We start from the raw sequence: 26,609 nt of genomic DNA, 5'->3' as shown, positions 1-26,609 counted from the left end.
GGGGCAGGGGGGAGCGTGCTGCGGCAGGTGAGGCAGAGGAGATGGGTTTGGGCCAGGCCAAGCCGGGGGTGAGGGTATGGCTGATGGGGCTGCCTTCCTCGCCAGGAGCAGCTCGGCTACAGGCGCTAATCCCAGGAGGTGGTAGGTGTCCGCTGGTGCTAACTCTTGTGCAACTGGCCTGACCGAACAGGCGCGTTTCGCTGTCTGCCCTTGGCCAAACTGTATCCGGTTTATGGCCAGAAGGGGGGGGGGGGGGGGGAAAAACAACCCCAAAACCAAACCTCACGGACCGAGCACATGGCCTCCCGAGCTGAGTCTTGGCTCTCAGTGGTGGGTTTTGAACTTGGTAGGGCGTTGAGCCTTTGTGTGCTTTGGTATCTCCATCTCTGAACTAGAGATAACAGTTGGCTTCGTGCAGGGATTAATTATCGCGTCTTGTAGTCACGTATTTGTTTATTTGTTTTTACTATAGATTACAGCTGGAGGAATTCTAAACAGTCCACCTCTCCTTGTGATGGCGTTTGAGCGCATTGTGCTCCTGTCTGAACAGAGGAAATTGCTGAGGTCAGTCTCCCTTGTGTTTATAGTTGCTTTCCCTTTCAGAAGTATGGGGGCAAAGAATCATCAAAATAACAATTTGTACTGACATCTTGATAATAAATTAATAGAAACAGTTACGTAAGAGACAAAGTTTGTCAAAGGTGTGTTTGTAGGGATTGCTTCCACTTTTAAATTCATGATTGTATCTGAAGGGACAGTCTTCTCAGTTAGTACCCTGCAAATATTCATGGTTTTGAGGTGTCCCCAGTATGAAATAGTACAATTCTGTAAATCCAGTATTACCGATACCGCTGAAATAAAACAAGCGAAACAAACTTCCTTCCTATTTTCACATAAACTAACAGGTATTTTGTACCATAAGAAGGTTTTGTATCCAGCAGGCATTGAGGATGATGCTATTGATCTAAACTTGGCGCTTACCCTTAGACAAGCAGAGCTACTGGGGACTGTTCAACCTGGGATGGGGGAAACCTGAGGAAAGCTGAGAACAGAGGTTGGCTGTAGTATTTACGGGCCACATCTAGCATTCTGCGGATTGTCACATAGTGGTCTGATCCTTTGCTTTTTCAAATCCCAATAGGAGAAGTAAGACAAATGTGGATCACTTCAGACATATGTTGTTGTAAGTATTGGGAGAGGCGAACTAAAGGTTTATCTGATTATCTCAACCTTGAAGCTGGCAGCTATGACAGGAAACTTGGTTTCATTCATCTGCCAAAGATATTTGTAGCGTATCGTTTGACAAGTTAAAAGGCATTTTTGTAATGGCACAAAAATAAAACCATCCACTTTCTGAAACTACGGTTTCTGTCTTCTAAAATAATATGGGTTTGGAGGCATGTTTCTGGGGAAATTAAGGACATGCTTGAAAGGTAAATATTTGTATTTTCAAATGTTAGAACAATGGTGTTCAACACAAATCTGCTCAGCATGGCCTATCAATATAAATTTGTTCTTGTTTTGTCAAATTAGTGAGTATCATGTGCTTTTGCAGATGGGAGAACTAAAAGGAGCAGTAAGAGGGAGTGATCTGCCCGTGGGGTCATAGGGTGGAATTGAGAACCAGGTTCTTCTGAATCTTGATCTTGTACTTCTTCCTGCAGACAAATTGCCTTTAAAGTCCGTGAATTATGAGAGTAAACGCTTCAGTTATTGAGGTTCATGGAGCTAACCCAGCAAACACCAGCAGAGAGTCTGGGCCTCAGCTCTTTGTGTTACATATATAAAAAGACAATGATGGCTCTAGGTAAAAATCCTTAGGGTCTCTAATGGTGGCTACAGAAAAATGTGAATAATGCCTTACCATTAATTATCAAGTATTTTACTTAAAATACTAGATCTGCATTTGATATGTATTCAGTGACTGCTTCAGAAATAAACAGTATCACCTGCGGACCACCAGTTTAGAAAAAGTCTGCTGAAATTCTGAAGGAACAGACAATACGACAACTATGATGTTTATTGTCGCCAGCTAAACGAAATAGACACATTGAGCATGCTTTTCTAGCCCTGTGCTATTAGGTATGCTCTTGCTGCCTTCTCAGATGATCATAGTAGGCATCTAGAAAGTTAAATTAGTTTAGCTTAGTTTGCTAATTTCCTGATGCAAATTTAGTTCATTTAAAGAAGAACTAAACAGGTTTATGTATGTCTGCATCTGGGATTTGCACCAGTCTATCTATCAGATAGCTATACCCAAAGTTAATTCCATCTGAACGAGGTGCCAGAACATCAATAAATAAAAATTACAAATTGCCTAGCGGTTCGGCTGACAGGCAGAACTGGTTTCAACACGTTGTTCCCAACGTTCTGCCGCAGAGCTGGTCCTGGGGTAGACCCGTACGACATTCCGGTGTAGACAGGACCTTTAAGAGCATGCATCAGCACTCCATAATATTGTAGGAGAGGAAGTAGAGAACAATACTATGTCCAACGGAAACTGTGGCAAGAATTTATTCAAGGCACGTTGTAATTACTCAAGCCGGGAATTTGGCCAGGACATTGGGGTTAACACCCCTACTTCTTTAGAAGTGTCATAGTTTATTTTTTTTAATGACTTTTAAGTGATGAGAAGCTTGGCTTTCTGTCTCGGCAGAATGACAACACCTCTAGCAGTATAAACTTCTTGCAGCAACACAAAGGTGCTGGTTCAGAGCTAGTTCAGAGGAGTGACGGGGCCTAGTACAGTAATCATTGCTCCATAAATACTTTCAGTAGATAAGAAAGATAAAAGTGTGATTAGGGCAGGGTCTCAGCTGCTGTAATCGCAGTCATACCTTCCTTCGCCTTCAGTCCACACACTGCTTTAATCTGACCTTTTTTGAGCAAATAGTTGTAAATTTTAGAATAAGTTGCAGAACTTGAACCAATGAAATGTGGTTATTAAGTATGATAGCAGTTATGAACTGCAGTTGTCAATGCTTTTCTTTTAGGAAATTTGTCGTCATACAAGCAGAATGTAATTTAGCCAAATTATGGAGTTTTTTTAATTCTTTCATGGCATTGAGATTTTTAGAATGTGTTCTTTGTACATTATATGTATCAATGTAGAACCTAACTTTCAGGTTGTTCTCTGTTCGCAAAAAAGATAAGCACTCGTGTGTTTTAGTGTGCGACTAGTTGTGAAACGCACAAGTGAGGAATTGGTTTGCTTTTACTAGCTCGTGAAACCTGCCGTCGTTCCTACAGTGTAGTTTGGGCCATTATTATGGGTTACAAGGTTGTACAGGAAAAACATGTTCTAGAGAAAGGCTGGTCAAAATAAACGAGGTAGAGTCTTCCAGATTGTTGTGATCTGGTTTTGTGTCAATGACGTAGACACTTCAGTACATTCTCAGGGATGAAGATACCGTGTCAGACAGCATCCCTCTGACAGTTTGTGATGTCGTAATGACAAAAATGAAGCAATACTGATGTTATTACATAACCACTTTTGTATTATATGACAACAATAATAATACTTCACTGTTCTCTTTTACCTTTTATTAGATAAACAAGTGTGTTCCTTGCTGTGTGCTTATGATTGTCCCATGAGTCAAGGGAGTAGTTTTATCTATTAAGAAATGGGGAAACAGTGGCACAAGAAGAAGTAGTACTTACCAAGGTCATATGGGAAGTCAGTATCAGAGGCATAAACAGAATCTCAGCCTTCTGACTGGCCCACTCTACCCTCTGGGCAACCAGACAAAAGTGGAAAAGTGGCTTGCACTGTGACTCAACAGCTTTTCCTTCCTCAGCAACTGCCATGCTGGCAATTACAAATAAATGCCAGTAGGTCATTTCCACCTGAGTCAAACAGGTTTCCAAGGGACTCTAGGTAGGCCTGTCTTCTGGAGAGGGCTCCTGGATGGATCTTTGCAATGGTTTTGCTTTGAAATATTTTCAGAACTTGAAAAAATAATCTCTTTTTGCCAAATGTACATTTCCTCTGATTACTTTCAGGTTTTTTTGTAATACACGTTGCCCAGGGACACCCAGAAATTCTTTTTACTCTTCTCGGCAAGGGAATAACAATAAGCTGATTAAGCTGTTGTTTTTCAGGTGCTTTTTTTATACATAGTTTATAACATACGTGCCAAATGAACTGATGCTAGGAGGTACTCCGAGAATATCAGTACAACGTATTGTGACCAATACAGTACAACAAGATGCATTGCACTTTGATATGTCAGATTGGATGCTTAAAGACAAGTGGAGTGTTGGGGTGTCTCTTAAACCCAGTTGTAGCTAACAATGTTCTTGACTCCCTTTTAACAGCAAAATCAAAATGTGTTGGTCCAAAAACTAACTGCTTTTCTAGGCCATGACAACTGAATATAAGGAGGGTCTATTCAGGTATCTCGAATCGTTTCCCAACAGCAGGGCTGAAGAGGGTTTTACACTGGAGTTGCTTCAAAATGGCTGGGATGGGCAGCAAGAATCAGTATTGTGAAGGCCTTGACCTTGAAGAGTGACTGATGGAAAGAAGCAGCACAGGAAAGGCTTGTGTCTTGGCTCTGGGCCTTGGATGGATGGATAAGAAGAGGCCTTTGGCAGAGAAGGGTGAAAGGTGACTAATAATGTGAAACTGGGAGGAAACTCATTACAGTTATGCAATCTCTAGGTGGTTTTCTTTCTCTGTGAGAAGACACCTTTTGTTAGTTGTCCCACTGGCATTTGCTGCTCGCACTGTCTTCTGAATAGAAGTCTTAATAAACAATTATTTCTCTGCTTGACTTGGGAAGCTTAATTTAGCTTCGTAGCAATGAGACTACAACGGCACCTCGTTTCTTTGTTCTCCCTCTACAGAATTTCTTTTAGATTTGCTTTGCCTCTTCCCTTTCTGATTGGTTCTTTTGCTGGCTGTCCAGTAGTTTAGCCAAAATGAAGAAACTTTTTCCGCTCTCATGCACTCGGTCCCCATATCTCAGTTGTTTCATGGTTTTCTGTGTCCCTGTTGCCACGCTTCCAAAGCTTTCATGGGCAAGCTCCACTGAATTTTGCTGTGGCGGTGCAGGATGTTGCTGTTGCCTGGTCTAGTCCTTCTCCAGACAGGTTTCCCCCCCTGCCGTAGCAGAACCAGCAGAAGAGAGTTTGTTCTGTGCCTGACCCTGCTGGGTTATGGTTAGATGTCTTAGCTCAAACCCAAACCTAACAATCCTGTTACTACACTGGCCTTTGTGCTAGATTGGCTGGTGTACAGACATGTATTTACAGCTGCTGACCCTGCTACAGGGATGTAGCATCTAGAAGAGCGGCTTGCTGGAGATGATGATTTAAACTGCTGGAGCAAGAGTTGGTGGAACTCTTCTGAGAACCCTTAGATTCCTTATTAGCATGGCGGCTTTTCCAGTGATGTGCAATGAGCAGCTCCACTGTTGACCCCATCTGGATCTTGATCTTCCATTTTATAGGTAAAACAACACATTTTGCATTGTTGTAAACATACGCCTAGGAACTGATTCTTATTATAATCTGTAAAAAAAGTTGTGAAAATGTGGCCTTGCTCTTCAGCAGTTCTGCAGTCACCTGTCTCTGAGACACTGTGTTCCACTCTTGAACAAGATTCTAGACCAGAAAAAGAGTTAGACTGCATACAGATTAACAAATCTGTTGCTAGTATCTCTGGCTACTGCAGCATGACTCACCCATCAGTGCTTGTCAGAGTCTGGTGTGACCTCATTGAAAGCTTCAACATCTCATATGTGAAGGCAGGTTGTAATCCAGTGTGGGAATCCTAAATAGGTGGAGAACGAAGTTCTGAGACTGTGATAATGCATACATCATGAACATTCCCCCTAGAAATCAGATGTGCCCTCACCAGAAATATTCTTACAGATTTCTGAGGATCTCTTAATGCTAAGTCTGCCTTTCCCATGCTTCTGTTAAAAAGCACCTGTAACTATTTCTATTCAGCAATAGATATCAATGCCAGTGGGAAAACTTAAGAGTAGATGGGACAGGTCAGGGAGGAGATGCTCTGTTATTTGCAAGGGTGAGGAAGAGCTGATGGTTCCTTTTTATTTGTCACAGCTTCCAGAGGTTTTTTCTCTTTTTTTTTTTTTTTTTCTTTTTCCCCCCTCTGTCAGTACATTGGGCTTCAGGTGAGAAAACAGCAAGAGGGGCTATAATAAAGGGAGTGGATGTGTGAATTAGCTTGTGGTACCTTACTTGTGTAGCTTAGATACGTAGTGCGATGATGAGACAAAAAGTGGGAGGCAACAGGAGTTTGGAAGTCAGATGGTTCTCTTCAGCTGGTGCTTGCTGAGTAAACATGAAGCTTGTGCTCAGTGCCTCTACCTCCTTCCTATGGGCTGTTACACACTAGCAGGTAGTAGCAATGCTGCTCAGTCTAAACTGAGCCAGCTGCTGGCATTTTAATTGCAGAACCCACATCTAGTAACAGACACAGCAGAAGCTATCGTCCTCTCACCTGCTACAGGGGGAACTTTTAGTCTCTAAAAGCACAAGGCTCATTGCCCCACAGGTATCTGCTGCCACTTGAATTCCTGGCTGAAAGTGAAATCCCTGGCCACTGGTCCAGTTGCTCTCCTTAGGATATGTGAACGCCTGTTCCTGTTTCGCTATAGATGATTTCTGTATGTGGCGAAGTTGTCAGTGCCAGCCTGGCAGCTTTATCCATAAGCAGCAATGGTTGCTGCCTCTTGGCCTCCAAAACCCGCTGTCCTCAAAGCTGCTGCTGCTCACTGGCTCCAGTGAGGAACCCAGAGCCTGGCACCCTGCGAGAGAGCAAGGATCTTGCAAAAGATCTCTGCTTCAGTGGATCACTATGCAGTCCCTAATTATTGTGACAGCAGCTTCTTATGTAGCACTTACTTAGAAAACTAAAGAGTGTCTGCTATGGCAGGACAGAAAGAAGCCCTGCTTCTAAAGGTATGCTGTCATGGTGACACTAAGGGAACATCCTTAGGGAATGCAATAGAGCTGCTTTGTCACAAAGCAGTAAATAACTTTACAGAAGTCGCTGCGTCCTGTGCTGCACTGTGGGATGGACCCTGGCAGCTGTCTGAATGTAGTTATGTCCCTGCTGCAGACCTGCTCTTCCTATCCAGACTCTTACCTGGCAAGTTTGTTCTCTTACCCTTTGCCTCAGGTGGATGCTAGTATGATTTCTGCATTCCTTACGTTTTTTTTTTTTCTTGAGACTGGGAACATGGATTTTTGGGGGGGGCAGGGGGAGGCAAAGATCCTGTTCTAAGCAGATTCATTTTATGTTCTGGTGCTTCTTTAAGGAAGGCGTAGAAGGTCATAGAGTCGAGGCATGCATGCGATTTGTAAGGAGGAAATAGGCAACCTTACGCCTTTTCATCCACGATTCCTTACCACAAAGATCAGCCAGATCTATCTGCTTAGCTGTTTTGTGAATCCAGGGTGAAATAAGTTGATGGCTCTGCCCAGTTTCTAGTACAGAGATGCGCACATACACACAAAACACAGCCAGTTCTAGAAATGAATGTGTCTCTGCTGTTCTTTGCACAGAGGCCAAGGCCTAAATGATGTTTAGAGACTGAACATGCTTTCCCTGGGTGATCTGATGGCCATGCAGCTTGATGTACTAGTGCAAGAGGTGGAAGCCCCATAGCGGTGCTGTCCACGCTGCATTCAGCTGTGGGTGCGTTGGGTTAAATGATCTAGTATTTGAAGTCCTATTGCTTGATTTACACGTTGATTTTTAGTATCTCGGCAGACTTTTCTTTCACATACTATAGCATACCTCGGGTTCTAGTAGAACCCTGCTCTGATATCAAGCTCAAACCTCATTGCCGCTCCCTGCGTTCAGCTGGAAATGGACCGACACCATTTGTGACTGCCTGAATATCCTGAGTCACCGATTACCAGCTGGCATGTGTGCCGCAGCTTTCATTTCTTCCTTTACGACTGCACTCCCTAGAGGAGACTTGGAACAATTGCAGTTGTCAGCTGAAGCGTATTGTGTGCGCTTGTCTGGATCCACACAATTGGTGGACAACCTCTGACTACGTCTATGGGGTGAGCTGCCTGTGATTTGTTGCTGTATGCCTGGTGTTTCCATACCAGAAAATAGAACAGGTGTAGGAATATTTAAAAAACGCATTTTCTTTATATTTGTTAGTAAAATATCTGCATTGTGGAGGTGGCGATATGATGTCTTCATTAAATAATTGGTGGAGACAAGCGATGATTCCAGTAATTCTCATTCTGCTCCTGGGCTCTTGTGGTCTTAGTGCTCTGCTGTTCCTTCAGTCGATTGCAGCTTTTGAGCTGTCTAAGCTATTTGGGTAGGTGTATTTTGACATTTAGAGAAGCGGAGGTGTCTGTCTGAGGTAAGGGCATCAGGACCAGTCAAGGTTCAGCAGCATATATAGTAGAAAGTACACTTGTATGCAGCTTTTTTTTTTTTTTTTTAAATCAGTAATTTTGTATTGGGTGTTCAGGGGTGGCAAGATGGTTTAATAGAATAAAAAGAAAACAAAACAAAAACATATTAAGTACTTTGTATTTTCCTGGACTTCCTGACTTTATTGAAGACGGAACCTTGTTTCTTTCACCACTTTTGCTGCCTACCGTGCAAGTTGTTGACACCATCTTTTATTAGGACTGATGACGAGATGATCTAGCAGGGGTTAAGGTGGGCATCTTGCATGCATCTGTATATGGGGTTTCAGCATTTCTCAAGAAGGCAGCAGGGACATAAGGCATAGAGTCTTTCAGGGTATGGAACAGCTCCTCGCCTTTCCCAGTTGCTGACACAGTACCATGTTTTCCCTCGAACCTTTGCAGCTTGCAGCAGGCCCCTCCTAGATTATAAGCATCAGGACTTCCCTCATTTTGTGGGCCTGTAGCAGAGCCTTGAGGCTGTGGGAAGATGGAAGATAGGAGGTGCTGGCAGAAAGCAGGGCACAGCTTGGAAGAGCAGCTCCCGAGGAGTGGCTGACATGGGGGTTCAGGGGTGCAAATCCAGGGCAGGAGCTGTCGGGAAGGAGTGGCCTTCCTGCCCAGAAAGTTCAGAAGAGAAGGAGTTTCTAAAGTTTTGGGACTGGGAGATGGTTGGGAAAGGGAGGTGGGTTCATCAGCCTTTCTCAGATGGGTTTTGCTGTTGGATTTGGGTTTTGCTGAGGTCTGTTCTGTTTTAGTCTCTCCACAGGCAACAGGAGGTACGACAAAGTCCCAAGAGACACAGCGTAAACTGTCCAGGCCTCCACATCACAACACGCAGGGCCTAATGTCAGACAAGTCCCATCTCAGAAAGCATTAGGTACTTTAAGGTACATTAAAATACACCCTCCAGAACTCTGAGGTCTCCAGCGCCGCCCTTTGCGCTTTGTGGCATCATAGTTTCGAGTAAGGGTTGCTTTCTCTGTTCAGTGCTTTGCACGCTGTAAGCTTAAGGCAGATGAGCAAAATCCTGCTCATCTGGGGAGCAGGGAAGAAGGACACCCCCCCCAGCAAGTGTTTTTAATTGCACCAACCCCTCTGGCAGGGGCTCTGGGGCTGTCCACAGATCACAGCCTGGGGGATGTGGGAACCCCTGGGAATTGAGGTGCTCAGCTCCCTTCACAACTTCCACCTGAAAAGCCTCACCCACCGCTTTTCCACACCAAATACACACATTTAAGGAGCTGCTGCTACCAGTGGGCCTGAAGCCCCCACCCCAGCCCTCAGCCACTGCATGGGCGTGCGGCAGCCTTCACCCAGCCCAGGCCCCTGAGCCTGGCAGGCACCGGAGCAATTCAGCAACCTCTTTGGTCCAGGCAGGGCTGGCAGCCCTGGAAAACCACCCCCCTGCCACCGAGTGCCTTACCTCCAGGTTACAGCGCTGCTTTCCTCCAGCCTCGCCTGGAGCCTTGTCCCAAAGCAGCAGCCCTTTCCCGCAGGGAGCACCCAGGGGAGGACAGGCCAAACCAGGAGCTCACTCTGCCAGGCCCTTCGCCCCCTCAAGCCACGCAGGTGGAAACCAGTGTAACCTGCCAACCTTAAATCCTTACTGGAGCCACCTGGGCTGGCCCAGCCTCGCCTGCAGCTGGGACTGAGCTAATTGCAGGGTCACATCATGAGGCAGAGGAGGCATTTGGGGGTGCCCTGGCAGCAGCCCCTCACCTGCCATGGGCTAACAGCCCTGCCACCCCCTCCCCAAGCCAGGGTAATGGGGTGCCGTGCAGACTGCCCACACCCCCTGCTCCTTAGAGGAGCAAACCTCCCACTTTCCCTTGGTGAGGAAGCTGGGACGTGTAGCATTCAGTGTAGCCAAGGCCAGATTTTCATGGTAACAGTAAAAAGAGGATGGCAAAGAAACTTTCTGGAGAGGCTAAGGAAGGGTGGTGGGTGCTCCTCTTTCCTATTTCAGGATTGAGTACTAGATGTGTTCCCAGGCTCATGGCTTGAGAAGGTGCAAGAGGAAAAGCTGTGTCATAGAGAAAGTCCATGAGAGGCAACTGTGCTGTTCCTAAAATGTGGGACAACACAAGATCCCCAAGGCTGTCTCTGATATCACAAGAGGAACCTAAACTCCAGGGTTGTATGGGTCACTCCACCATGTCTGGTTGTCCTGGCTAAAGGGCGAGACAAAATTAAAAGTAGGAGCCAGGTCTATACATGGAAACTTAAAGGAAAGGCAGGTGCCATGAGAAAAATGGATGCAATTAAAAAGACACTGCTGTTGGTAGTAGGATTTTGGAGAGAGCTGCATGGATGCAGACAGTGAAGGGAAAGTCAAAGATAAAAGATAAACGTGGAAGAATTATGACAGCATAAACGTTACTTCTGCTACAAAAGCACTTACGTGTAATTTCAGACAACAACTCTGTCTGCAGTTTTGTACAGAGCACATCTGCAAGGCCTCTTCTGTGTGCCTCTGCCTGAAAACTGCACACCATGGGCTCATTCAAAAAGCTTTTGAGATCACTTTCTTATCCTGAGAACAAGGAAGGGATTCGTTCCAGGTACAGAGCATTAGCTGCAAGTCACAAAATTCAGCTGCTAATATCACTGGGAATCAAAGTATTTTTAACAAGGTTGATGTTAGTAATTTTAGGGTGTCTATTGAAGAGAGACACAAAAGGAACTACAAGGATTTAGACTAAAGTCTCCTCTTCAGCTAGTGGAAAATTCCAAGAAATCTTCCATTATGTTGAGTTTAATGTCTGCATACAAAGCCTTGAACATGCCAGACATCACCTGGCCCAGAGCGCCCAGTCAGACAATTGCATCTCTTACTGGGACTCGGATGGGGGACATTTAGGGAATTACCTAAGGAGGGAAGACCTGCAGATTGTGAGGTTGCTCTGCCATGGTCTAATATTGGTTCACACATCTCTCCTGGGGCACTGGTACTGGCTGGCAGCGGTGGTTTTGCTGCAGGCATCTGCAATATTGCAGGGCAAGGCTGCTCTTTTGCCTTGGTGTCATCTCTGATGGAGCTTCAGCAGCAGTGACAGCAGTGCCACCAGGTCTAGTGTCTCAAGAGTGGCCCAGAATTTGCTAGGTGTGAAGTTAGCTTCAGGTTTGTGTTGTGGTGGTCTGACAAGGCAAAGGGACACCTTGATGCAAAGCCACTGCAGACAGTGAAATTACGAGTCTGATGGTGATGTTGCTGATGTTGCTCCAGGTGGTTACACTGTGGCATTTGCACGTCTTGTATCCTGGGACTGAAGCTTGTTTTGTGGTACAAAACCCAAAAGCTGTCAGTCTTTTGCCTAGGGTTGCATCTTACCTCACACACCCTGCTAAAAGGTGAGTGATAACAGAAACTTACGGAGTTGTAACCAGATCTCACACACCTTTACTCCTGCTGGTCTCAGAGCCCTGCAGCACGATGCCTGCTGGTTAGTGTGGATCCCCAGCGAGGAGGGGGATGCTCAAATCGCCATCTTGCCTGGGGGCTCAATTTTTGGAGGCTGATGCCACCTCACACCTTCAAATTGCCCTTAGAGTTCCCTCTCCTCACAGCTCTCTGAGCTCTGCCCAACGTGCCCTCAAGCTTTCTGCTATGTTTTTGGTAGGCAATTTGTATGGTCAAAAAGGTTGATCACACTGCCGTAATTAAGATGATGCCAATCTAGATTAAATGACTTTACTCATTTGCATGCCTGTTACAATCATCATCTTTGCTATAACAGCATTTGCCTCTGAAGGTGATGGGAAACCTCTGCTACTGCTGAGCTGTCCTGGAAGGGGTGGGAAATTCTGATCCCCTGAGGAGGCGGTGAGGGCACTTTATGCAATGTACCACCTCGCCGACACCAGCACATCTGCACGCAGGCAAAAACAGGAGGGAAGAACGCACCAAGGTTCAGGCAGCCCTTGAAGGCTGCAGAAAGACACGAGAGTTGGAAGCCTTTCTCTGCATCCCACAGGTGACGCAGGGTTGCATGTCCCTGGGGACCCAAAGTAGGTCTATTTGTCTAAAAGTTGTCTTCTGTTTCTCAAAGACAAATTTGTGGTTGTCGTTTGTTTGCACTGCACACACCAAGATGCGGCTCTTACCGTGTGCGAAGTCTGCAGCGCTGTAGGCAGGAGAGGGATGAAACGTCCTTCTGACCTTTTGCTCTTGAGGACAAATGTACCATCCCTGGATCTGAACGCAAATATCTAAAGCAATTTCTGCTACTGCACCGGGCTGGGAGGGCGACAGAGGGGGAACTGAATGAAACCGAGTTGCCTGAACTGAGTTTCAGGCAGGTCAGGCTTAACAGGGCCCGAAAAGAAGTGATTTGTAATGTTCAGAGGAATGAAATCATAATACATTAGGGATGCTGTTACATCCTGTAATGATGCCCATACCTGCTTTTTAAATGAATGACTAGGTACCAATATTTGGGAGAGATGCCGGACACAGCATGTGTAGGCTTTTGTAATTTCTGGCTCCAGCATACTCCAGCAAGTAAAAGGAATATTTGTTAGTGAAAATCCAACCACCTCCTTGGTTTGTTGATCACTTTCTGTTGCAGTTGTCTTCTTCAGTAGGAGCTGAAAGCTTTTCGAAGCTTGCAAGAGTATGTAACCGACCTTTGTTTTGGACTAATACCCATGTTTACAGCTCCTGTCACAGAAAGAATAGCCATGATTTCCTCTCCGGCAATACACTGATGTTTAAATTGAGCCTTGGGTTTCGTGTGGTATATCCGAGAGTAGTGTCCCTTTGGTTGCCCTGTCGCGGCTCCCCGGACCTGGCAACACCCAGTGTGTGTACACAGTGCATCACTGATATCTGATACAGCTACAGAAACAAAATCTGTTTGCCTGCAGGCCTTTTTCCTGTGTTGGGAGCTGAGTTATGGGAATGTTGTGAAATTGCAATGAAAGGGTAGGATTGGAAAGCTGTAGTCATCGTGGGGATTTTGAGAGCTGTCATCCAGTCACACCAGTAAAGCTGTACTGAGACCACACAAATGTCTGTTCGGACTCTCATCACAAATGGACTCATCTGAAAACAGATAAAATAAATAAAGGAAAAATATTTTACTTTGTATTTTGTTTTGCTTTGCTTTCAGGTAGAAAACCTGGCAGGATCCCATCATCTGAGCAATATTATTTGCGACTAGGAGAAGGATTTGTTCACATCTATGGGTTAGTCCAGAAAAAAGCAGCTCTGAGCAGCAGAGACCCTCCTCTAGCTCTAGCACACAGTGCCCATGGCTTAAGTCCCATGGTTAGAGTCTATTATTATTACCATGGGATTTTGTTTTACTGTACCTATTTATTAAAAATTGAGATCACAGCTCTCAGTCTAGGATCACCAGGGCAGGTGCATTTTTACCCAGCTATGAAATCCATGGCTGAGAATTGTGTGGCTGACGGATAGGCGCAGTGGGTGACTTGTGGCCTCCCATCTCCTGAGCTCTGAATTCAAACTGTGGTGGATTATGAATGAAAATAGGTTTGTGCCTGTGCTTTGTTTTACAGCACGGGAGTCCCGGGTTTGGTCTCTCGCTGGTGTTAGCACAGTTTAGTGCTCTTGGGCAAAGGAGACGTTGGCGGGGAGCGTGGCACGGAGGGGTACGGGCTCTGCGGCTCGCGGGGGTTTGCAGTGGGAGAGGACGGGGTGCCAGCACATCGCCGGCGCTGTACAGATGGCACTGGGAAAAGAGAAGATACACGGTGGCTAGGTGGATGGAGGCATACTGGGACATACTTACATGTGCTATACCACCCCTTGTTTTCACAAGCTCAGCAACATACGTGAACATAAAGGGAGAGAAAACGAGCACTCCAGCCTTTGTGAGGATGGGTTAGAGCGCTGCGCTAGGCAACTCACATTCCTTCTCCATCCATCTTTTTCCTTTTTCATCCCTGACGTTCGTACACGTACACCGGCGCTTGCACATCTCCTTTCAGCTGCTGGCTGGAGTTCCCTTTGCGCGGTTACCTTTCCTGTGGCACACAGTACTCTGCAGCGTCCGGGAGGTGGCAAGCTTTCAATTCGCATTGCTCTCTGCTTCCACTCCATTCCCCAAAGGAAAGAATTTGAGGAAAGCTGGGACTATAGAGCCCTGTTTGTCCATGGGGTGAAAGCCTGCGTCCGAGTACCCGCGTGTGGGACGGAGGGAGCCTTGCCCGTGACCGATCAGCGGCGGCAGTGACGGGAAGCGGCGTTCTGCGGCACAGGGAACAGGCCACCCGCTTTGTCACTGGAGACTTAGGCTGCAGCCTGTCCAGCTCCCAAAACCTGGTTACTCTTCTGCCAGCTCTGCCCTGCACCACTTCACCTATTAATTTCCCTCTCTGCGGCTCCCTCTCCCTGTTTTTTAACGCTTCCCTGTGTTTTCTGTACCCTCTTGCACTTTAATTTCTCTTTCTACGTTTCCCTCTCTCCAGCGCCCTGTCCCTATTTTTTAATTCCTCCCTCTGTCCTGTACCCCATCACTTTTTAAATTTCCTTCCTATGGCTCCTTCTATCCATCTCCCTCTCCCTGTTTTTTAATATTCCCATGTTTCTTGTACCTGATCACTGTTTAAATTTTCTTTCTACGTTGTCCTCTATCCATCTCCCTGTCCCTATGTTTTAATTCTTGTCTATGTTTCTTGTACTCAGTTGCTTTTTAAAATTCCTTCTACCCAGCTCCCTTTCTTGATTGTTTTAATTCTTCCCTATATTTCTTGTACCCCATTGCTATTTAATTTCTATTTCAATAATTCCTTTTATCTGGCTCCCTTTCCCTAAATTTTAATTCCTCCCTTTCTTCCGTATTCCCTCTCACTTTTTAAATTTTCTTTCCGTGTTTCCTTCTATTCTCATCCCTGTTCCTATTTTTAATTTTTCTGTGTTTCTTGTAGCCTGTTGCTTTTTTAAATTTCTGTGTCTCCCTCTATCCCATTCCCTGTCCCTATTTTTTAATTCCTCCCTCTCTGTCCTGTACCCAGTTGCTTTAAAAATTGCCTTTCTATCTCTCCATTTATTTAGTTTCCTGTCCTTCTTCTTCAGTTTTTTCCTGTCTATGCTATACTCCCATCAATTTTAACTTCTGCTTCTATGGCTACTTGTACCCAGTTCACTGTCTTTATTTTCTAATTCTCTCCTGTCTGTCCTGAACCCCGTTGCTTTTTCAATTTTCATTCTATGTCTACTTTTATCAAGATCCCTATCCATATTTTTTAATTTATTCCTGTGTGTTGTGTACCCTGTCGCTTTTTAAGCTACATTTCCATGTGTGTTTTAAATTAAAAAAAGCAAATTTTCTTTCTCCATCTCCTTTAATTCGCTGTCCCTATTTTTTTATTTTTTCCCTTTATTTCCCTAATCCCCCTCACTTTTTAAGTGTTCTTTCTATGCTTACTTTTATTCCCTTTCCTGTTTTTTTAATTATTTCTTGTCTTTCCTTACTGCCCTCGCTTTTTAAATTTTCTTTCTCCATCTCTTTGAGTTTGCTGTCCCAATTTCATCATTTTCCTTTATTTCGCTAATGCCTATCGCTTTTTTAATGTCGTTTCTCTGCCTACTACTATTCCCTTCCCTGTCTTTTTTTAATTATTTCTTGCGTTTTCTTAGTGCTGTTGTTTTTTAGATATTGTCTTTCTTTGCTTTCCTTTGTCTTTCTCTCTGCCGTCGAGGTGTTTTCGTTGGGTTCCTCTCTCACCGAGCCCGCTATAGTTTGCCGAGTGCCAGCAGCGTCGGCCCCCTGCTCCTGGGTGCAGCCTTGCCCTTTTTCCAGTCACCGGGAACTTCACTTCATTAATAGGAACACCTGAAAACAGTCCCTGCTCGTGGCATGTCCTGATCTCTTAGTGGCACGTCCTGATCTCTCTTGGCTCCGTTTTTGGTCTCCCTTGGTTTCTTTTTCAGAAGTTCGTGCAGCCCCTTTTTGCCTTTTCCAAAAGTTCCTGCAGTTCCATACTTCTTCCCAAACCTTCAGCTCCCCGCGTCTCTCTCCAGGGAGAAGGCTGCCCTCGTGCTCTGCTCATGAGATGAGGGAGCGTGAGGATTCCTGTTCGCCCTGGAAGAAGAAAAGAAGCTCTCACGTTGGGGCTATCTGCAGAAAAAGCAACCAACCAGTTGTGCACAGGAGGGTGAGGAAGAATGCGGAACACGGATAACATCTACGCAAGCAGTGAATTATCGCCCTTTTCTGTAGGACACAAATACTAAAATTAACCTGAGCAAGACCTATCGTGTTTACGTGGCAGTTATGCTGCAGAATCTTCTTCTAGTAAGGGCACTCTCTTGGGTGGATTTTGTTAGATGCCTATGCATGGACGATGTGTGCAAACATACATCTTACTTAAAAAGTAGTTTATCTGCTGCTAATCCTTATGCATTTCCCATCTTTTGGCAGAATTGGGAAGACTTTGCTTTCTGCCCCTGGAATATTCAGAATTCCCTCCAAAGAGGATATTTGGGATCCCCTTAAAAGCTATACCGAAGAGGGGGCTTGCATGAAATCTTCTATTCAGTCCTCCAGACCCACCTCGGTTGGCATCGTGAGTTCATGCTCCCAGGAATGAATCCTCACCTGGAGGGGCAGGGAATCCCTAAGCTTTGTCTGTGAGAACCCAAAGCCTTCACTGGGAAACTGAATTTCTCCAAAGATGGGAAGTTTCTCAGCCCTGAGGGTTTGGGATATTGCTGCTACAGCCAGCCTGTGGAGCGCGACTTCGGCTGGAGGCGTAACCTGCTTCCCTGTCGACGGGAGGAAGTTATTCATCCAAGCCTAAGCACCGGGAAGGCAGCAGGGCCCCTTGTGGGCTTCGGAAAAGCCCAGGAAGAGCCCCAGGGAGCTCTGGAAGGCAGCAAGGCCCCTTTGGGGGGACACAGGGGAGCCGCTGCTGCCAACAAAGGGTGGTGCAGGGAGGGCACCGCAGTATATCATAATATACAGTATATTTGAATGTACCTTAATGGACCAAATGCTCTCCGAGGTGGGACTTGCCTGACATTCAGCCCTGCATGCTGTGATGCAGAGGCCCGGACAGTTTACGCTGCGTCTCTCGTGACTTTGTCGTACCTCCCATCGCCTGTGGAGAGACTAAAACAGAACAGACCTCAGCGAAACCCAAATCCAACTGCAAAACCCATCTGAGAAGGACTGATGAGCCTGCCTCCCTTTCCCAACCGTCCCCCTGGTCCCAAAACTTTAGAAACCCCTTCTCTTCTCAACCCCCCGGGGCTCTCATGGTCATGGGCGACCAAAGCCTTCAGCCCTAGCCAACCCCCCCAGAGGGGGGACCTCGTGGGTGCCCCTTGTAGGCACACCCCAGGGCTCTGGGGTGCTGGGGGGCAGTTGGGGGGGGTACAAAGGCACCCCCAGAAGCCAGCGGCTGTGGTGGGTGGATTTGGCCATGGCTGCAGGCACGTGGTGACCCCAGCTTTGCTCCCAGCCTGGGGAAACACATCCCTGGCTGTGTCTGGCCACTGCATCCCGCTGGCAGCTGAAGGTGGCTTTCCTCTTCCAAATAGGAAGGCAAGGAACAAACAAAATCCACCCTTTCCCCGAAACGGCTCCAGGCACCCGCAGCCCCACTGCACGCACTGGGAGCGGGGCCACGGCAGCCTGCTCCAGCCCTGGGGTGCAACCAGAGCCCCGACACCTCCGTAGGGATGGGGACAACCCTGGGGACACCTCCAGCGATGCAGAGGGTGCGAAGGGCAGGCAGCGTGTGCCACGGTGGCCACGGGCTGTTGGCAGCCACCACGATGCTCTGACCCAGCTTCCTCCCTTGGGATGACCCAAGTCATCGCTCCCATGTGCCGCTGCCAAAAAAAAAATCACCATTTTACAGCTTATTGCCCCAGTTCATCAGAAATGAGGTGACTCAGATGCAGGCAGGGGTGGGGGCTCTGGCCAGCAGCAGAGGAGCCAGCAGGACCCGGGTGCCGGCCAAGAGGGTGGAAAGGTTGTGGCTCCCGTCCCGCAGGCAGCTGGCGCAGAGCAGCCTGCTCTGAGCATGGTTACTCATTAACGCTGGTCCTGGCGGTGTTTGTTAGCCAGCCACGAGCATCCCGGAGAAGGGGGGGAGCACATGGGTGGGGGTTTGGGGACCCCAAGCACAGAGCGACTTCCCCATCCTCAAACTAGGGAGGTTGAGAGCCAGCTGCTGGGAGGATTAAAAGGGTTTGGGGTGCTCCCTGCCCTGCAGAACACGGCTGCAGGGGGTTTCTCTGGGCTGTGCATCCTGGGCACCGCGCTGACATCCCCATCCGAGGCACCCCAACCACTTCGGGCCACGCATGGTGCTGGCAGCGCAGGCAGGTTGCTAAGAGCAGCTTTCTGCCTGCCTGCCCCCATCGCCAGCCGCCCTCCGGAGAGGGTTTTAATGAGCGCGGTGGCTGAAGCGCCATTAAGCGGAGCCTGTTGCTGACATTCCCTGCCTTATGCAAACCATCAGGCGGGCAGGGAGCACGCAGGCAGAAAGGGAACATCTGCCCACCTGAGCCGTGCCCAGCAACACCGGGCAGGCTTCCGATGGGAGCTGCCTCGATGCCAGCAGCAGGAAAACCTTGTCCCCAACATGGGGATGTTTTGAGTACGTGGGCTGCTCCACGTCCCCTGGGACGCAGGGTGCCACGAAGCGCCCTTGCAGCACTGGGGCATTGCGTGCTCTGGGGATTAAAACACAGGGTGGCCAAAAGCTGTCCTCCGCAGGCTGCAGGAGCGGCTGCAGAGGTGCCCAAGCTGCCGGGGAGCCTGCGATCCACATCGGTGGGGGATAAATCCCCACTGCAAAGGCAGGCGGGGAACCCAGCACCGCACCGGATGACATCGTCTGCACGGCATTGCCGTCCCTGGCGCTACCCAGTGCCTGGGAGATGTCAGGGGAAGGGATTTATAAGGCTTGCAGGCTCCCAGCGGGCACTGGGCGTCCTGCTGACGCCTACGCAGAGCATGGCTTGCTCCGGCCACCCACCCCGGCCCCTCCATGCTGGCACGGGCGGCCACAGGCAGGCGAGGCTGGGGGTTTGGTGCAGGGGAAGAGCTAGGAAAGGGGAAGGTTGGGCTTTAAAAGGGGAAATGAAGACTGAAGCTTTAAAGATTGATAGCACAGTACAAATTAGGGGCCAGGAGGAAATAAACATGCGTGCTCCCCGCAGCCACCCGTCCTGGCGGGCAGCACTGGGGGCTGAGGCATTGAATTTTGCAATTAAAAATTCACTGGTGGAGACAGCGGCGCCGCTTTGCCCAGCCCTTGGAGGGGTGGGGGGGGCAATAAAATAAAATAAAATAAAATAAAATAAAATAAAATAAAGCAGATCCTTTTCCTTGCTTTCCTGCAATGAAGATGCAGGGGAGGATTTTGCAGTGCTCAGCTGGGGGGGGGCTCACGCTCCCACTGTGTCCCAGGGCCGAGCCAGCGCTGCTGGGGCTCTTCCCGCCTGCCCGGATTCTGGCCCCAGCGTTAGGCAGTGACATGCCGGAGGGTGAAAACAGGAGCAGGTTTCCTGACTCTTTATGGGCAGTTTCATGGTCTCGTGGCTGCACGGTGCCAAGCCCGTGCTGGGCGAGCGCTTGCTTGGAAGGCAAAACCAAACAGCGGCCCTTCTGCAGCGGGAGGAGGTGGGAGACCCACGGGCACAGCGGCGGCCTGAGCTAAACCCCGGGGAAATCACACTGCTGCTGCCGGGGGAGAGGAGGGGGCTGCCGGTGGCACGGCTGCTTGGAGCAGGGTGGCACCGGGGAGGATGACAACGCACAGCAACATCAGCCAAATCCTGCTCCTGCGACTCCCTGTGCTGAATCCTGCAGGGACTGGGGGGCCCCAGGGGGGTTTGGGGGTGCCCCATCACCCATGGGTGCTTGCAAGCGGGGTCTGACGTGCAAACCCACCTGGGGCTGGCACTGACACTCCGCAGAAGGATTTCCCCAGGGGAAAGCGGCAGCGATCCCAAAGGCTGTGCCAGGGCAGAGCAGAGGAACCGGATCTCATAAGCCCCCGTTCCCAGGGGAGGGGGACGGCGGCCAGAGGCGGCCAAGGTCAGGCGGTGGCAGGTGAGTGTGCCAGATCCGGCGTGCGGATTTCCTTCCCCGCCGGGACAGCCGCCCTCCCTGCCCAAAGCCGTGTCCCAAAGCCACCGGTCCGGAAAGCTCCACTCAAGGTGTTATTGTACAGCAGCTTTCTGCAACATGCTCTCCTAAAACCAGAGCCTCCTAAAAACCAGAGCCTCCTCATGCTGGTCCGAGCTCCCGGCAGGGAGTTATGCCAAAGGATTTAAAAATCAGGCCCTGACACATGGGATTTAAAAAAAGAAAAAAAAAAGTCATGTTTCTTTCTGTGTTTATCCTCTTTTTCCATGACGGCTGCAGGGATTCTGCTGGTTTTCCGGCAGCCCTGACCCTGCCCAGCTGCCGAGAGCTCCTCAACAGCCTCCCGCTGCCTCCGCGGCTGGGGGCCACCCCGATGCCATCCCCCTGTCCCACCCCACACTGTCCCCACATCCCACCCCACAAGGACCAGAGCGATGCGGATAATGCTGGGACACGTGGGCAGCCCTTGGGGGGCTGCCAAGGAGGGAAAGCCCGACCCAAGGGGCCACTTCAGAGCCCCCTGGCCCGCAGCCGGGCGGGCTTGAGCCGGGGCTGGGAGCGGAGCGGTGACAGGGGCCAGAGTGCCGGGGCTCCCCCTGCTCCTTTTGGGGGGACGGCTGTGCCGGGGGTCCCGCTGCATGCCTGGGGGTCCCTGCAAAGGACCCAGCTCCAGGGCCAGCTGCAGGTGGGGGGTGCACGGTGGGGGCACCCTGGCCCCACAGCAGCACAGGGTGAACCCCACAAAGTGGGGGCACTGCTGGGGGCACCCCACAACACTGGGGTGCTCCTGGGAGGCAACCTCAAAGGCATCCCAGGGGGTGAACCCAAGCAGGGGGGACTCCTGAGGGAGCCCCCAAAGCACAGAGAGCTACTGGGGCACCCAAAGCCACCCTGGGGGGGACCCCCAAAGCAAAGGGGATCCCAAAGCCACCCTAGGGAGAACACCCAAAGCAGAGACACTGCTGGGGGGACACCCCAAAGCCATCCTGGGGGGAACCCCCAAAGCAAGGGGACCCCAAAGCCACCCTGGGGGGAACCTCCAAAGCACAGGCACTGCCTGGGGGGACCCCAAGCCATTCTGGGTGAGCCTCCAAAGCAGGGGGGACAGCCCAAAGCCACCCTGGGGGTGTCCCCAAAGCACAGGGACCTGCTGGGGGACACCGCACTGCACTCCTGGGGAAGGGGGGCTCCCTCCTGGGGATGTCTCCCCCAAGCCCTCCCGGCCCCCCGGGGGCACTCACATGTCCTTGGCGGGCAGGTTCCTGCCCTCCACGATGCGGATGGAGAGCACGCTCCGCCGGGCCATGGCGGGCGGGCAGCAGAGCCGAGCCGAGCCGAGCCGAGCCGAGCCGAGCGGAGCGGAGCGGAGCCTCGAACCCGGGGCACCCAGCCCCGCTCCCATGTGCGGGCCGGCGCCGCCGGCCGCCGATCAGCGCGCGGGGCGGGGAAAGGGGCGGGGCCTGGAGCCCTTCCCAGGCGGCGATTGGGTGATTATATGGGCTGTCGGCCAGGGGGTGGTGCCCGGGCGGGTGTGGGCGGGGCGAGCGGGCGAGGAGGGACCGGACCCGCGTCGGGCCCCGCTGCCCCCGCTCCCCCGCGAACGCGGGGCTGCAGCCCCCGGCCCAGCGCCGGCCGCTGCCCCGCGCCCCAAACCCCACCCTTTGCTTGGGTTTTCACCTTGTTTCGTTCTTTAAGCACTGCCCGCCCCGGCTGCAGCACCCCCGGAGGCAGGGGTGGCATTTCTGGGGGGCCTGGTGCCATAAATGCAGGAGGGGGGACGGGGGACCCCTCCTGCGGGACCTGCCGCGGCGGGGGGCTCGCCCGCACCCAAAGCTGGGGCTCAGGGCTGTGCCGCCAGGCGCCGCTGATCCTCGGCATTGTTGCCCGGCTGCTGCGGGGACACGGCAGGGACGCCGCGGGGACACGCGGGGACACGCGGGGACACGCTGCCCCGTCCTGCAGCTCTGCCCCTCCGCCTCCCCCGCAGAGGGGGAGAGGGGCCGAGGCGCAGTCCCCTGCCACCGCCGCTCCCGCCTCCCCGCGTGCCGGCTCCAGCCTCGCACATGGTCGGGGCCGCACGTCCCCCCTCGGGGACAGCCCCCCCCGCCGCTCGAAGCCGGTGACATGGGTGTTTCATGTCGGGGGCCGGGGTAGGACGGAGGGGACCCGCGTTTGCCAGATGAACCCGTCCCTTGGCTGCGCCCAGGCTGATCTCCGCAGGGGTTAATCGCCGGATTTGCTTGGTTTTCCTTGGCTGGGCTCCATGGAGGCCGGCTCCTGGCAGCGGCAGCGCAGGCGGGGGGCAGGTTGCGAACACCCCCCCGGCAGCGTAAGGACACCCCGGTAAGGGCGCGGTGACCGTGGATCGGGTATAAATGCGATGCCGCCCTTCGCACAGAGCCTACAGAAAAATATGGGGGTTTAGTATAGGTATATGCATATACATAGGTTGGATATTAGGACAAATTTCTTCACGGAAAGGGCAGTCAGGCCCTGGCCCAGGCTGCCCAGGGCAGGGGCTGAGTCCCCACCGCTGGAGGGATTTAAAAGCCGGGTGGATGTGGTGCTTAGGGACATGGTTTAGTGCTGGGCTTGGCGGTGCTGGGTTAACGTTGGACTTGGTGATCTTAGAGGTCTTCTCCAACCTAAACGATCCTGTGATGTGTATGTATATGATGTATACATTTATATGCATACCTGCCCTGACTCCACTCGATGAGGGGCACGGCCACCCTGCAGTTCTCTCTGGCCGCCTTGTCCTCAGCACCAGGGGGGTCTCATCCTGCCCAGACTGCAGGATCAGGGCACCCATGACCCCAGTGCAGGATCAGGCCCCACGCTCCCTCCGAGCAGGATCAGGGATCCACACCCTGGTGCAGGATCAGGAATGCTGGATCAGGCCCCCCACAGCCCACTCCTCCCCAGTGCAGGATCAGGCCCCCACATCCCCTGGAGCGGGATCAGGGACCCACATCCTGGTGCAGGATTAGGTCCCCATGCCCCTGGTGCAGGATCAGGCCCCAGGCTGCCAGTCTCCTCTTGACATCTCTTGGCTAGCGGGGGAACATCAGCAGCACCCGGGCAGGATTGGGCCAGCTCTGCCTGGGGGAGACCCTCCTCCGGGTTTGGGGCTTAGGGGAATCACCGTGGGCTGAAGGGAACAGGGAGAAACACCCCCCGTAACCCCCCCACCTCTGGGGGCATCTCTGTGCCCCTCACCCTAGCGCCAGGGCTGCTGGGGGGGCCTCGATCCCCATCCAAACCAGGCACATGCGGCACCACATGGCCCGAGCCGGGTGTGAAAATGCTTCTCCCGCCCCAGAGCATCCCCAGCCGCACCCTGCCCCGGGTGGCAGCCGTCCCCTCCCAGGGCCGGGGGCTCAGAGCCCCACACAGGGGCATGGGGACGCGGAGCGGGGCTGTGGGGGCTTTTCCTGGGGGCTGTGCGAGGCGGCGAGGTTTTGGTGGGTGCCGTTCCCGGGGGGGGTCACAAGCAGGAGACGGAGGTTGGGCGCAGAGCGTGCAGAAAGGCTTTTAATCTCCTGCTCCATCGTGGCTCCCCGGGGCCCCGGTCCACGGGGCGGCTCTGGCCGTGCCCCTGCGGCGGTGGGCATTGTGCCACCGGCACCCCAATTGCGAGGGCACCCAAGGGTGCGTGGGATGGCGGCAGCCGGCGGGGAGGCGGTGCGGTGCCGGGAGGGTGGTGGCGAGGGCTGCGGCGGGAGCTCAGAGCTGGGCCGCCGGCTGGTCGTAGACATGGTGGGTGTTGTACCGCCGCACCGTCACCGCCTCCGGCTTGCTGAAGGTGCTGCTGCCACCATAGGTGTCTGAGCTGGGGAGGGAAGGGAGGGTGAGGGACAAGAGTGGAGGCCACGGGGTGCCGGTGTCACCGTCTCACGCTGGTCCCGCGTGCCCAGCACCCGTCATGGCTCTGGGCAGTGCGGTGGGACGCAGGGGTGGCACTCACCCCCAGAAGCCCAGCATGGCCACCAGGCCGGCCAGCAGGATGGCAAAGAGGATGGAGAGGATGGAGGTGAGGGCGATCATGCCGGCGCTGTGCCCGCTGCCCATCACGGGGATGCTGCTGAGCGGCTGGGCTGGGGAGAGAGCGGGAGGGGAAGGAGCAGCACGTGCACCCCGGGGCAGCGCAGGGGGCAATCGCAGTGTGCAATTGCACTGTGCAAACACAATATGCAATCCCAGTGTGCAAAGGCACTGTGCGAATGTAATGTGCAATTGCAGTGTGCAAACGCACTGTGTGAACACAGTATGCAACGGTAGTGTGCAAACACCATGTGCAATTGCACCATGCAAATGCACCGTGCAAACACAATGCACCATCACACGATGCCACCACACCCCAGCAGGACCCGCAGCAGCACCCTGCCTCAGTTTCCCCGGCTGCGCACAGGAACGCTGCACCCCGAGCCGCTGGTGCTCAGCGTGCAGCCCCCTGGGACCACCCTGCACCCCCCACACCCCGCAGCTGCAGGATGGGTGCGAGGGGCAGGATGAGCACCCCAGCAGCGGTACCTGTCCTCAGGGTGATGGGCTCCGACCAGGCTGTCTCGGCCACGGGCTTGGAGCCGTCCAGGGCGAGGAACTTCACCCTGGGGCGGGAGGGGAGGTTGGCCATGCTCCCCCGAGCCAGGCGGCTGCGGCAGGTCCCGGGGGGCCACGTCCCCGTGAGCAGGCTCACCGGTATGGCCCGGGGCCGGGCAGGGGGCCGTTGCAGGTGGGTCTCGTCTTATCCTCGATGCAGCTGGTCTCGCTGCCGACGCGCAGCACAGTGATCTCCCCGGGGGGTTTGGGGCAGGGGTAGTTGAGGATGGTGGTGTTGAGGGTCATGTAGGCATGGGCGCTGGTGGGGAAGTTCTGGAAGGCCCAGTGGGGGGTCCCCGGTCCCATGCTGTTGTTGAAGTTCTCTACGGCTGTGGAGATAGGGGTGAGGAGGGACCCCAAGGGGCACGGGGAGACCTGCGCTCACCCCTGCCCGGGGCTGCTCCCCCGGGGCCTCGCCGCAGCCCACCTACCCTCGGGGACGGCCACCACCAGCCAGATGACGGCGTCGTCTTGCAGCTGGGTGAAGACGCAGCGGGGCTGCTCCAGCACGAAGGTGGAGGTGGTCGTCAGGCCCCCCAGGGGGGTGCTGGCCAGGGTCGGCACGTACGTGAGATTCGCTGTGGTGAGAAGCCCAGGGGGATGTGGCGGAGGGTGCGGACGCCTCGCTGCAGCCCCTGACCGGTGGCTCCGACCGGCTGCGCCGGTGCCGGGGGCTCAGCGTGGGGACACGGACAGGAGGGAGCTGACCCCTGTGATCCCGGCTGCGGGGCTCCCGCTCCCCTCCCGGCCGCGGTTTTGGGCTCAGACACGTTTCATGAAAAGAGGAAGCAAAGACGCTCCCGTGCCACCACCCGGGGAGGGGCACCCCTGCGAGACCCCAGAGGACCCCACGCTGTGCCAGCAGACCCAGGAAGGTGACGCCAGGGACACCAGGGGTGGCACCCAGAACAGGGGGGGCATCAGCTGCCCCACGCCTCCAGGCTGGGTGGGGGTCCCAATGCCCCTGCACAGGGGACCCCCACAAGCAGGGGACAGCAGGGACCCCAGCCCAGCCCGATGGCGTTGGCGGACTCACCCAGGCCGTGGGCCGCTGCCAGGAGCAGGAGGAGCAGTGGAAGCATCGTGCAGGCGCCTGGGTGCCGAGGGCGGGAGTGCAGCGGAGCTCCGCGTCCCCGCGGGACCCAACTGCGGCTGCCAACCGCCCACATTCCTGCGCTGGCCGCGGCCCCGCAGCAAACAGGTCAGGCTCGTTTCCTCAGGGAACATTTGCTATGCCCAAGCGCCCACCAGTGAGGCGTGCTGAGAACTGCCACGCTTGTGGCACGGGTGGGCAACAGCCTTCACCCAGGCAATGGGGCAGAGAGTGCCACCCCAGGGCGATGCCCACCTCGGGGCTCCCCGCAGACCCCACTGGTGCCAGCATGTGCCCCCCCCGACACCAAATGCCACCAAGCTGAGGCCCCGGGTGGTTTTTGGGGGTCCCGGTGCCCCCATCTTCCACAGCTCCAGCCCTGCGTGGCCGATGGCGGGGGCCTGGTGAACAGAGCACCAAGC

General features: G+C 52.5%; 1 protein-coding gene and 1 long non-coding RNA gene across 2 annotated transcripts; both read right to left on the bottom strand.

The window, feature by feature from the left end:
• Window positions 1-12,133: 12,133 nt before the first annotated feature.
• On the bottom strand, window positions 12,134-21,872 carry LOC148056303 (uncharacterized). The gene is made up of 4 exons (XR_015703460.1): window positions 21,734-21,872; window positions 17,367-17,498; window positions 14,294-16,469; window positions 12,134-13,462 (listed from the first exon to the last, which is right to left on the bottom strand). It is a non-coding gene; the product is annotated as an uncharacterized LOC148056303 (long non-coding RNA).
• Window positions 21,873-24,008: 2,136 nt separating this feature from the next.
• On the bottom strand, window positions 24,009-26,259 carry LOC148056302 (uroplakin-3b-like protein 1). Its single transcript, XM_087751979.1, has 6 exons — window positions 26,131-26,259; window positions 25,526-25,672; window positions 25,192-25,423; window positions 25,026-25,102; window positions 24,460-24,589; window positions 24,009-24,324 (listed from the first exon to the last, which is right to left on the bottom strand). Exons 1-6 carry the CDS (start codon window positions 26,174-26,176, stop codon window positions 24,219-24,221), a joined length of 738 nt encoding a protein of 245 aa, XP_087608105.1. The 5' UTR covers window positions 26,177-26,259; the 3' UTR covers window positions 24,009-24,218.
• Between the last annotated feature and the right edge of the window lie 350 nt (window positions 26,260-26,609).

The sequence above is a fragment of the Nipponia nippon genome, unplaced genomic scaffold (genome assembly GCF_047370975.1).
Source record: "Nipponia nippon isolate SJK-2023a ecotype South Korea unplaced genomic scaffold, ASM4737097v1 scaffold_15, whole genome shotgun sequence".
Lineage (NCBI taxonomy): Eukaryota > Metazoa > Chordata > Aves > Pelecaniformes > Threskiornithidae > Nipponia > Nipponia nippon.
The sequence above is the reverse complement of the archived record's forward strand: the minus strand, read 5'-3'. Positions and strand labels throughout refer to the sequence as shown.

Coding starts and splice junctions, on each gene's coding strand:
- LOC148056302 (XM_087751979.1), bottom strand. CDS start 26,176: ATGCTTCCACTGCTCCTCCTGCTCCTGGCAGCGGCCCACGGCCTGG. Junction 25,424..25,525: donor GGTGGTGGCCGTCCCCGAGG/GTAGGTGGGCTG, acceptor CTATCTCCACAG/CCGTAGAGAACTTCAACAAC. Junction 24,590..25,025: donor GCCCATCACCCTGAGGACAG/GTACCGCTGCTG, acceptor CTCTCTCCCCAG/CCCAGCCGCTCAGCAGCATC.